Here is an 11,911-nt window from a genome sequence, read left to right as displayed (position 1 = left end):
TGCGCACGCGCATCAAGCATAAACCATCATGGCGGTGTCGCTACAACAAAATGAGCATATTTTCGCCAAATAAGAAGCCAGACAGCAAAACTTCGCAGGGAAAATGCAAAACGAGAAGGTAACAGAACTGCGAATTAATTTAATATTTCGAAAATTGTCAATGTAGTTTTATTTTCGACACAACAGTCTCCGATGTTCTGAAACGCAAGTTATGCCTAAATCTAGGAGAGAGATGTTTTGATTGTAAATAAGGGAATATTTGTATTTGAATGGGTCGTGACGTATTCATGTTTTTGAAACTACATTTTTAGAAATTAACTAAGGACGATACGTGGAGACCTGCCGACCTGAGAAAACATATCAAAGTAAGTTTTAAGTGTGTCAGAAAACATTGTTAAAGAAGAAATAAACATATCAAGATTTTACTCTGTTAATTGTGCAGGAGAGAGACGGAGATGAGAGGAAGCACAGAGGTGGGGAGTCCTCAGAGAGACGTCACAGAGACCCAGACAAGGAATCTCGACGGGAAAGAGACAAGCTGAGGGAGAGGGAGAGTACAAGAGAGAGAAGAGATGAAGACGAGAGACACAGATACGCTGACCAACGAAAGGAGGGCTCAAAGGACAGGAGAAGCGATAGAGTTAGGAGAGAAGAGAGGGACGGGGAGAAACGGGAACGAGACAAGTTGCCTGATGAAAAATTGCACCCCCGCGATTACAAAGAAGACAGGGAGAAGAGGCGAGACGCAGAGGCAAGGCGTCACAGTGACAGGGACGTAGACAGACACAGAGACAGGGAGAAAGAGAGGGAGAAGGAGAGGAGAAGAGGCCACGACGGTAGCGATGACAAGAGGAGGGAAGAGAGAGACAAGGACAGAAGACGGGAGGAGCGGGACAGAGGGCACGCAGCTGAGAGGGAAAGACAAAGACAGAAGGAAAGAGGGGACGGAGACAGAGACAGAGCGGAGAGGCACGACAGGGAAAAGAGAGAACGGCACAGAGAGAGGGAACGACACAGGGAAGAAAATAAAGATAAGAGGAACGATAAAGAGAGACGGGAGAGGCATGAGGACAGACGGCATCTGGATGTAAAGGAGAGAGGTGAGGAGTCAGAAACATGTGTGTGGCTTGTGATAGCCATGGTGTTGTGTTATAGTTAATGCTCATCTCTTTTTTTTGAAATCATAAAGACGAACACACACGACACCGAGAGGAGAAGCAGAGACGACACAAGGAGAGAAGACATCATGTACGCCTGTCCCGCAGCAGCACCTGTTGTGTCTTGATGTTTATCATTTGTCATCAGCCTGCACTGTTTTCATCATTGTGATATCACTCTGATTCCTTCCTCCAGGATGAAAAGCGGGAGCACAAGAGAGACTCAGGCGACCACCGGGGCGTGAAGGACCTGAAGGGTGAGGAGGACGTCAGGCATCGCCGCGTCGGTGGCAGAGAGCGAGCAGAGCGAGACGAACACAGAGAGAGAGTGCCGAGGGCCGACATGGAACCTGAAAAGAACCATCGCGGAGACGCAATCAAGAAATCAGCATCGGAGAAAAGCCACAGGCACGAGGCCCAAGCTGAGGTTCGTGGGCACTTTGACGGCCTGTGTGCAGTCGGAGAAGCCTGTATTAATCCCACATTGGGGACATTTGCATAGAAAAGAATGGAGATTATATTGATTAAAAGGAAATAAAATGAAAAAAAATATTTATAGGGAACAAATGGTGATGAAACAAGATATTTGCAATATATTCACATTATATAGACAGTTGGATTATTATTTTACAGATTATGTAAATAATATTGATAAAGGGCTGGTTAAATGGACTGTCTCACTCCGGTCTTCCAGGATGAAACACCAGAGCATCACACAGTGGCTGCAGAAACAGGAAGAATCACGGAGGAGGCTGTAAGATTCTGGTTTAGATTTGCATCTCCGTGCATTAATTGTGTAGCTGTCACTACCGTTACCAAAATTCAGACTTTTACTGTCCTCCTTTTTCCCTTTGCAAGTTTTTTTTGCCAACTATTTGTGCATGTGTGTGTGCCAGTAAATACAAGAGAAAGTTTTGTCGCATCTGCAGGTTGTCTCTGATGAAACCTACCAAGAATATGAGGACGACTTTGAGGTAATGAAGGACCCTTTCTGTCAAATGACAGGAAATTATGTTCATGTATGTGCTCACAGTGCTGATTGCCTCCACGTATTTACTTTACTATATGTGTTATTTTGCATGCCTTAACCGTTATTTTCTAAGAAACTGGTAAGTCAAACGATTTTTTTTAACAAGTGTGCCTCTCCTCCATCCTCACTAGACAGTTTGTGCTCTTGTGTTCAACCCGTTACGGTGATAAGTGTCAGGATGTTTCCGTTTTGAAGGATTACGAGGAGGATTTTGAGGAGACAGATGAGAGCACGAAGGACAGCGGGGACGAGAGGGAGCCACAGCAAACAGACGAGGACGAAGAAATGGACGAGCCTAAAATGCAGAGGAGAAAAGAAATCGAGGCGATTCAGAAAGCCATGGACGAAGAGAATCAAAGAGTCGGAACGACTCAGACGGTGCTGGACAGAAGTCGAGAGGACGAAGATGGGCGGAAACTGACCAGAGGTAGTTTTGTTTCCGATCTCCCTGAAACGAAACAGTCAATGTTATTGTATTTGAAATGTCACCAATTTTACTTGAGTTGAAATGCATTTGCATCTTTGCTGCTCGATTGACAGATTCTGAGAGGAACCAGAGTCGTGGCTCTCAACGCGGGAAGTTCATCGACTTTGTGGCAGCCAAGCAGCGTGAAGTCAGCAAGCAGGCTGCCTCAAAACAAAAGTGAGTGCGCTTTACTGGTCGCCGGTGCATCATAAAGAGGAAACATGCAATACAATAAGGTGATGAACTGTTTTGTTGCGGCTCCAGGAAACGCAGTGCGGAGCTGCTGCGGCTAATCGAGCTGGATTTCTCGACAACAGTCTCCATTTTGGATCTTCCGCCTGTAAACGAATATGACATGTACATCAAGAACTTTGGAAATGCAAACACCAAGCAGGTCAGTGTTTTGTTTTTTCCACAACTCTGTCTTGTAAAGAAGCAGATAGATGTGGAAGCAATGTGTTCAGGCGTACGTTCAATGCAACGAGGACAACGCCGACCGAGACATCCAGACAGAAGAAGTGGAGATGTGTGAGAAGTGGACGCAGCATCCTCCCGAGTTTGGCGGTGCCTGCGGGGGTAGGAAACCACCAAACTGCAATATGATGTGACTATTAATGTGAGGTGGATAACTCGAGCGTTTTTTCTTTTTTTTTTGACAGATCCAAATCTTTCCCAGGAAGCACGAGACAAGGCGCTGAGTGAAACCGGCTTTGACTCCCAGCGTCTGGTGTCCTTCCTGCGCTCGGCCTCTCAGGTAGGACCGCTCACGCTGGGGCAGAGTCCCGACTCCCGACATCTGGAGCTAAGAATGTCTCGTGTCTGAATGGAGGTGATGATGGTGCTGTTGGAAGAGGAGCAGGCCGAGAGGAAGTCGCTGCAGAAGCCGAGGTCTCAGTCGCACAACTTGTCCTTCAGCGACGGCAGTTTGCAGCTCAACACCAGGTTGCCTTTCCTTTACGGTACGATGCCACAGCCTTTTCCTGGGTAATGCTGAAGAAAGCTGCGCAAAAGGGTGGGATTTTTGTCACTGAACGCGCCTCCTTTGCCGTGGCAGGTCGCAGCGTCAGCCTGGTGCACTTCTCCCAGGTGCAGAGGTTCACCATGATGTCGGTGCACAGCCCCACGGCGAAGCCCAGCGCCGTGCGTCTGGACAGCTGCACCGTCGTCTGCATCTGGAACATCTGGGAGCCGTCCAGGCCGCAGAAAGTCCTCATCTACGAGTCTGACGTAAGACACAATGGACGTCTTAATTTGCGACACACGTCCCAGTTCAAGCCAACGGAGTTGAAGCTGCCGGATTTGTCGACGCCGCAGGTGCAGTGCTGCTGCTTCAGCCCCGGCAAGGCCACGTTGGTGTTCGCAGGGACCTCGGTGGGCTCCGTGCTGTTGTGGGACCTGAGGGAGCAGGAGAGCATCCACTACCGCCTGACGATTGGGCAGGAGGAGTGGACCTTCCGGCAGCCCACCTTCTCCACTGGTGCGTAACGGATGACACCGTGACGGGAGTCACGACTAGTTAGAATTCCGATTTAACCAAATGTCAACGCTGGGGAGGAGGAGGACGCACTTTACATTTGATATGAAAGAAAATAAAACACTTTGTAAAAACTGTGGCACGAATTTAAATCAACTGTAATTTTAGTCGACTAAAATGATTATGGCTAAAACTAGACTAAAAGTAACACAATTTAGATGGTTAAATTGTATAATTGTATGACTAAAACTATGACTAAAACTAAATAAGATTTTAGTCAAGTGACTATGACTAAAACTAAATCAAATTTTGCTGTCGAAAAATAACAGCATGAGAGGAAAAGCGGATAATGGAATTTTGCAATCGGCTTAATTTGAACTAACCATTTTTTTAGTTTATTAAAGGTCATTAAAATCAATTAATAAAATCAATTGATTTTTAATTTTTCTCTCCACATATGTCCATGCCAGTTGTTTTCTTTACTTTCCCAACCTTCTGCCACTGGACACTGAAATATTCTTCTGTCAGCTGATGTTTTGACAACTCAAAGCCCCCCCGATCTTTCACACCGTCATTGTATTTCACTCCGCGGACAGCAGTGACAGTGAAATGGCTGTCAGCAGGGGATAAATGGCAAACGTCCTCATTTGCCTTGATACCCACCCTGCCCCTGCCTTGAAGTTCAGAGTTCGCTTCCTTGCGTAACAGCCGCGTTGATTCACTGCGTGCTGATGTCCGTGCTCTTTTGTCACACTGTCACTGTAGACGCTGTGATGGCGAACTCGGGCCATCTATCGGCCGTGGCGTCCGTGGAGGTCGTACCGTCTGCGGCGGGGGGAGACGAGCTGGATCCTCTTCTGGCATCTGAGGAAGGTGCGGAGTGGAAGGCAGAAAGAAGGATCCGTGCGGAGATTGGAGATCACCGTGTATCGTTTTACCGCTGTGCAAGACCATTTTTTTTTGCCCGTTCACACTTCGTCTCACATTTCATTGTTGTCGTCTCTCTTAATCCAGAGTCATCGGGGTTGTCGTTCCAGCTGGCGTCTCTGGATGAAACGGGGGTTTTAAATTTCTGGGTAAGTTGGGCAACAGGCTGTGGGTTTTCTTCCTTTTTTCTTTCCCTTTAAACATACACGTGCAAAGGGAATAAGTATTATTTACAATATGATGATTAATTGGATTGATCCAAGTTTAGAATGAAACCCAGAGAAAGCATCTGGGGATTTGTGTGAACAACAACTGAATGCAACAAAAAAAAAAACTCTCTTCGTAGTGTTTTTGCATTCAGAACTAGCATTGGAGAGCGCTGACCACTTCCTCTCCGTGTCCTCTAGGTGGTAATAGAGCTCCCTAAAGCCAACAAGGCCGGCTCTCCGACCGACCTCGGTAAGGCCTTCACATTTCAAAGCACTCCTGTCTTTTTTCCGTCAGCTCTGGCACACGTGGCGCCAGCCTCACCCTCTCCCTCCGCCTCTTCTCGCAGGTCTCAGGCCTGGCGGCAAAGTCAAGCTGCTGCACAGCTCCTCCCACCTGGCTGCTGAGAGGTGAGCTTGATGGACGGCCTGCGACGATCGTCCGTCACTGCCAGCCCGCCCTCAAAATACCCCCTCCGTGTCTTCACCCCCCGCGGAGCACAGCTGCTCTGTTGTGGTCATGCGACCCTGTTTGTTGTTTGTGCTCAGTGTGTGCATGCGCTTGCGTGCGATGCCGCTTCATGTTGCCCCGTTGAGAGATTGCTGTAACCATTGACCTTTGGATTTTCTCTCAGGTCGCCACGAGATGCAGTGAAGACAGCAACGTTGCAGACGCTCCATTTGAAATTCCTCCCCACGGACTCCAGTCACTTCTTTATTGGCACTAACATGGTGAGTTGCAGGTGCGCTAGATGTTTGATTATTTCCCTCAAGAAACCTTTGTTTTGTAACGGCTTTGATATGATCCCTGTGCAGGGTCTGGTAAACCATGGAACGAGTCACGGCTTAAAGGCGCCACCGAAGTTTTACAGGTGTCGGGAGGCTGGAGCTCGTCCTGTCGAAGTCACTTCCATCCACTTTTCCCCGTTCAAGCCTCAGTTTTTCTTGGTGGGAGTTTGTTTTTTTGCCCCATAATTCTAGAAAATCAAATCTGTTATAGCTCCATAGAGACGGTACCAGCAGTTCAGCCATTCAAACTACTTTACAGCGAATAGTGAAGTAACTTCAAGCCTGGTAACAGTCCCATCATATGAATATACTCAGTGATTTGTGTCCCATGCTCCAGGTGGGATGTGCGGATGGCAGCATCAGATTACATGCAGTCTGCTCGGAGCAGCCTGTGGCAGAGTGGCAGAATCCTGCAGCGGTGGTCTCTCTGCAGTGGTCCCAAACCAGAGCCACAGTCTTCTGCATGCTGGACGCCGCGTCCAACCTCCACGTGTGGGACTTGTCAAGAAGCGACACGGAGGCTGTGGTCACTGAAACTATGAATTCTGACAGGTAATGTCTGGCAAACCTGAAAAAAAGAGACACATTAATACACTCTGATGAATAAATTCTATGCATGATCTTCTGTCTTTTCAGGGTGACAGCCATGGCTTTGTTTGGAGACTCAGGACAGCACAACACATATGCAGGGGTAGCGCTGGTGCACCAGTCAGGAACAATAGATTTACAGTACTTCCCAAAGCATTTCGCTTCACCCAGCGCTACAGAAGTGGAGAAGTTGGAGAGGATGATGGCAGAGGCCTCCTGAGACTCCTTTTATTTTATTTTATTTTACTTTTACAACAATTTACATAAATTTATTCAGAAATCAGGTTTGCAAGCCTTTATCAGCCCTCATAGGGTAGAAATCTTGCAAAGATAATAAAACAATATAATTGCTGAAAAGATTGAAATTAAAATCATGACGTCAAACATGTAAAAGCCAGTACATAAAATCAACAACAACAACAAAAAAAACATTTCAAAACCTATTTATCATTTTTGGAGCGATTCCTTTTTTACTTTTTTATTCCCTGGTAGAGTGAAAATGTCAGTTTCTAATCATGTTTTGCTAAAGTTGGTCACATTTCATTTGTGTGTTTTTGTTTCTGAAAATAATGCAACCAAATGAACAAGTTCGCATTTTAAAATACCCCTGTAGCTTTAATATCTGGGTTATGACTGAAGGCCCTGCATTTTGTTTTGTTTAAATAATTTCCACTGTGTATATTGTGAAATATCTCTTATATTGAAGTTAACGTGGCCTTTTATAATAAACAGACATAACAAACCTGGCCTAGTGCCTCTTTTTCTGTTGCATATCATGCAAATGAAGGCGTGCCATTGCTTCTTTGTTATTGGTTGCTTGTATCCCGACTGGACTCCTTTTTTCTGACCCGGCCCACCTTCTTACCTGGCCTCGATTGGTACGGCAGTGAAGAAGTCCAAGCCAACCAATCACTGCCCTCCAATTAGACCTTGCTGGGGATAACCAGGTGTTGCATGTGCTGCTGCAAAGATTTCAGGCTTGCATAAAATCTTAGATATAAGACCGGTGCCTTTCAAGGTTTGTATGTTTTTTTTTCTATTATTGTTATCTTCTAGTCAGAGCAGTTTACTCTGTTTATTGTTGACTTTTAGAGACTTTTTCAATACTATAGACTTAGAGAGTATTTTTGTTTTACTCATTTCTTTGAATCGACAGCACCCCCTTGTCTCTGTGTTCCGTTTGCCTCTCCTGCTTTTGTTTTGAAATGTGTTACCTGAAAAATTATTTAAATACTGCCTTGATTCCACCTTATGTTACTTCCCTTTTCCCCAGTGAGCCTGGCTTAGGTCTCAACATAGACTTCATGTGCAGAGGTTGAAATATATATACATTGTTCCTTCAACTGACATCTCAACAGTGTCCTGTCCAGCACGTCGCTGGTTGGAGTTATGGACTGCAGAATATGAAGCAATAAACACATGCAAAAACAAAATAGGGTCTTTCGCCTTTGTCCGCCCTTTGCGTTGGACAGAGGACGGAACAGGTGTTTGAAAATGTGACCGCCGCTCCCCTAAATAGGAGCCTGTCATTGTTTTCAAATGTCTCTGTGTCATCACCGGTTCTCTCTCGCCACTCGAGGTGATTGATCGCTTTGCCGCTCTATTTGTGCCCTTTAGGAACAATGGACTTCAAAGTGAGTCGTCTCCAACAATCCTTTGGATTTTATTTGCAAAGTGGTGGATAATAAATGAGACGGATGACTTCAGAAAACAAAGTAATATTAATTAAAAACAAAGTTTGCAGTTGAAGTTACAGTCAAGAAGAACATTTGATGTGATGATTAACGATGAGGGCTTAAAAAAAAGAAAGCTTGCACATGCATGTACATTCTGTGACTATGTTACCTACATGTATAGTCAGAATATATGCTCCAAAAATAAGGTAGAGCACCGTTTTTTTTTTTTTTAATTATGCAAGACGACAGTAATCATAAAACATGTAAAAGGCAGTTGTTTGGCTTAAACTAAACCAAATTTAAAAAGGTCCCTCCATTTCCTGACAATTTAGTCCATCAAGTCTTTGTCATAGTTGAGCAAGTCACAAGTAAGGAAGATGTCCGAGCGCCCGCTGTCTGCCAGCACCTTTCTGAGCCTGCCGCTGGTCACGTTGATGTCTGTGGCTTCATCCAGTGGCCAATCTAGGAGCTGAGCACTGGACGGCAGGTCCGGAAGGCCGGGCTGGTAGTCCTCCAGCGGGTTGGGGTACAGTACGTGACGAAGAGCGGGCATTCTCGCAGCCGTCCTCATCAGGTCCACCAGCCCAGCTGTGGAGAGTGGGTTCAGGGCCAACGCCAGGCTCTTGAGGGCCCAGCAGCCGCCCAGTGAGGGCAGGAGGAGCCCCAGCAGGCTGTCGGTCAGGCCGCAGCCGCTCAGGGAGAGGTGCTCCAGGCTACTGGAGGCCTGGGAGAAGAGGCGGCGGATGGACGGCAGGGTGTTTCCATCGAGAGTGTTCTCGCTTAGGTCCAGCTGTTTCAACGAGGAGGCGTGATGGCTGCAGGACAGGTAAGCCAGGTCGGCAGGACTCAGGCTCAAATATGGCAGCTCCAGGATCTCCAAGGGCTGTGGCAGTGAGCTGGAATAGAAAAGAGACGCAAGAGAGAATGCATGAAAGGGTTATATGTGATTGAAGCATTGATTTTACAGATGTCTTTGGCCAGGAGGCAATGAGATCCTACCTGAGCAGCACGCGCAGCTGTCCAGGCAGACGCAGAGCGGTGAGGCTGAGGCGCCGCAGCCCCTGCAGCTTTGCCAGACCCTGAGACAAGGCGCGCAGAGCTTCTTCCTGCCCTGGATGGTCTCTGCGGAAATCCAAGTTGCAGTAGTGCAGGCGTAGGGACTTCAGCGCGGGGAAGTTGGACAGCAGCGGGAGCAGCTCAGCCAAGCCGGCTACGCCCAGGTTGCTGTAGCGAACGTCAACCCCCAGGAGACCCTGCTGAGGCAGGAGGTCCAGCAGGGTCCTGATGCTGGACACTGAGATCTCTTCCACGCGCAAGTACCTGCACTGGAGCTTGAGGGGACCTGGCGTGCTCAGGGCCACGTGCACTCGCTCCCACGAGCGAGCATTGACAAAGAGATCGGCTCGGACGTGCACCAGAACTTCGCTGTTCACCTTCACGCGTTCTGTCTCCTTCCTACCTTCACCTGCGCCCGTCACTGAAACCTCTTGTTTTCTCTCCATCTCCATTCTCCTCCTGATACCTTTCAACAGCTGCTCATCGCTTAGCCTGCTGCATGATCCCGAACTCGCTCTCAAAGCCCTGCTTGCCTCTTCTCCGGTCAACGGCTTCCCCCTCTTCGACTGACCCCTCTCTCTCTTCACATCCTTCTCTCTCTCCAGGTCCGAGAACCTCTTCCTCTCCACATCCCTCCTCTGAGCCCTCTGCCACCCAGCTCTGGCCTGGACCACCATGGTGCACAGGGCAACGGTCAGCGACCATCCTCCCATAGGTTCCCCGACGCCTCCTTCGTCTCCTTGCAGCCCACTGAGGTCCAGCACTTGTAAGCCATACCTTAAAAGCAAAAAAAAAAAAAAAAAAGCCCGTCATTCAAACAGCCAGACACTCCGACGATCAATATTCTGAGAGTAAAGACCAACTTATCACCTGTTGTCCGACAGTCCTCGGACCACAGCAAGCAGCAGAGCCTGGATGCAGAGTCTGCTGGGCGCCGCCTGACCCTGCTTCCGCCGCCCGCCGACGCGCAGGGTGCGCTCGGGCCACCGCTGCACCAACTCGCCGACAGCCAGCGGTCTGGAGCTGGCGAAGGCGGCCTGCAGCAGCGGGCCGTACAGTTCCCTGGGCACCCACCTCAGCCAGGAGGGCGACGAGCTGTGGTCACACACCACCTCCTTGGCACAAAGGCTGACCAGGGAGAGAACCATCTCGGCAGGAAGGCAGCAGGTTAGTTGACGGTGTTCGCTAGCATGACGGAGCGAGCGGTTCCCTGCAAATGAGCTTCCAGAAGGAACCGTCCAAAGTTAGTGATATTGCGCGAAGATATCAGAATGCGCTCTGATGTCTATTTGGGGCTTTACACGAGCAGTAATGTAACCCCAGCAGAGTTGGTCCTGGATGTGCGGAGCTAGTGTCTGCAGTAGCAGCTGGAGTGTTTACAGTTTTAAGCGACGCAGGGTTGTGACGTCACACGCAAAAGAGACGTCAGCAATCTGTGCACTTCCTACTTTTAATTTATATTTTTCGTCTTCAAGTTTGCAATATATATTTTTTTTTAAATTATACATATTTTAAACATTTAAACCATCTATACGTTGTTTTTTTTTTTTGACAACATAATAATGTCAGAACATGCATTCATAGTTTACGATGAGAGAAGCTATACGTCGCAGCGCTTATAGAGGCGTCTATTTCTGGGGATGGTGCTGGGAAATGTTTACGCCTTATGTAACATGTGAGAGCAACATGAAGAGCTCCAGGTGCTCCAAGTTTAGACCCTTTTTCCATCATCCACAATAGAAGACCTTTCCCCATCCTTGATGTAAATGAAAAACATTTAAATTATTCAAAAACTGCGTGAATTTTATATTAAACCTTGCTCCAGTCAGAAAAGAATAGCTATGCCTACTTGCAGAAGTCCATGTTAGTAGTTAATAAGTTATGGCTCCATAACTACAAGGTTGCAATCGAGACATCGAGAAAAAAACACTTTTCTTAACATGTATGAAGTAGCTGTTTCTTTGAAAATATAAATAAACTATGAAATAGAATAAATAAATAAATAAAACATTGAAATACATTTCACCCAAATTTTCCACGAATTTGTACAAACTCAACCTCCTTAAAATAATTACAAAGTTGTGAACAATTCAGAAACTGTTATACAAAGGCAGTTCTACTACTAAATGCACCCTTGAATCAAAACCACTAGAGGGCAGTAGTTAACAACTTTTTATTATACAGAACAAAGCATAAACATTATATTTCACATTGTTTATTCAATTGTCTTTTATTTAAACGAGTCAAGGAATTATATAGAACATGGATAAAGGCAAAATGGATTTTAAGTTCTGTATATTCTATTATCTCAACTGCCTCTTTTACAACCTGTCATGCACATTGTGCCATGCAAGAACTCCGCCAGTGAGCTGTGAAATAGGCTGCAGCCCATTAGCTGGACTATATATAAATCATAGTCACTTCTCAATAGCCACCAAGATGTAGGAACTGCAAGTCTTAACTGAAAGTGTGTTCCGTTTCTTACAGGCAGTTTTTAATTTGCCAGTTTGTTCCCTGGCCTGCTGTAATTCTTTTCATTACA

The 11,911-nt window shown here is 46.7% G+C and overlaps 2 protein-coding genes across 2 annotated transcripts; one reads left to right on the top strand and one right to left on the bottom strand.

Annotated features, from left to right (window-relative positions):
• The first annotated feature begins 6 nt into the window (after window positions 1-6).
• On the top strand, window positions 7-7,383 carry dync2i1 (dynein 2 intermediate chain 1). Its single transcript, XM_076047559.1, has 23 exons — window positions 7-118; window positions 312-365; window positions 443-1,100; window positions 1,190-1,248; window positions 1,354-1,584; window positions 1,852-1,911; window positions 2,087-2,131; window positions 2,383-2,614; window positions 2,728-2,830; window positions 2,918-3,047; window positions 3,118-3,229; window positions 3,313-3,407; window positions 3,483-3,612; window positions 3,708-3,880; window positions 3,968-4,130; window positions 4,893-5,000; window positions 5,142-5,203; window positions 5,462-5,513; window positions 5,611-5,671; window positions 5,896-5,992; window positions 6,077-6,208; window positions 6,387-6,601; window positions 6,686-7,383. Exons 1-23 carry the CDS (start codon window positions 104-106, stop codon window positions 6,855-6,857), a joined length of 3,159 nt encoding a protein of 1,052 aa, XP_075903674.1. The 5' UTR covers window positions 7-103; the 3' UTR covers window positions 6,858-7,383.
• An 893-nt stretch (window positions 7,384-8,276) lies between these two features.
• Window positions 8,277-10,783, bottom strand: LOC142902488 (leucine-rich repeat-containing protein 14). Its single transcript, XM_076047602.1, has 3 exons — window positions 10,240-10,783; window positions 9,313-10,146; window positions 8,277-9,209 (listed from the first exon to the last, which is right to left on the bottom strand). The coding sequence occupies exons 1-3, from the start codon at window positions 10,515-10,517 to the stop codon at window positions 8,642-8,644; spliced, it is 1,680 nt and encodes a 559-aa protein (XP_075903717.1). The 5' UTR covers window positions 10,518-10,783; the 3' UTR covers window positions 8,277-8,641.
• Window positions 10,784-11,911: the final 1,128 nt, after the last annotated feature.

The sequence above is a fragment of the Nelusetta ayraudi genome, unplaced genomic scaffold (assembly GCF_046127955.1).
Source record: "Nelusetta ayraudi isolate G7.1 ecotype Tasmania unplaced genomic scaffold, CSIRO-AGI_Nayr_v1 ptg000094l, whole genome shotgun sequence".
Lineage (NCBI taxonomy): Eukaryota > Metazoa > Chordata > Actinopteri > Tetraodontiformes > Monacanthidae > Nelusetta > Nelusetta ayraudi.
This window is presented reverse-complemented; position numbering and strand designations above follow the sequence as displayed.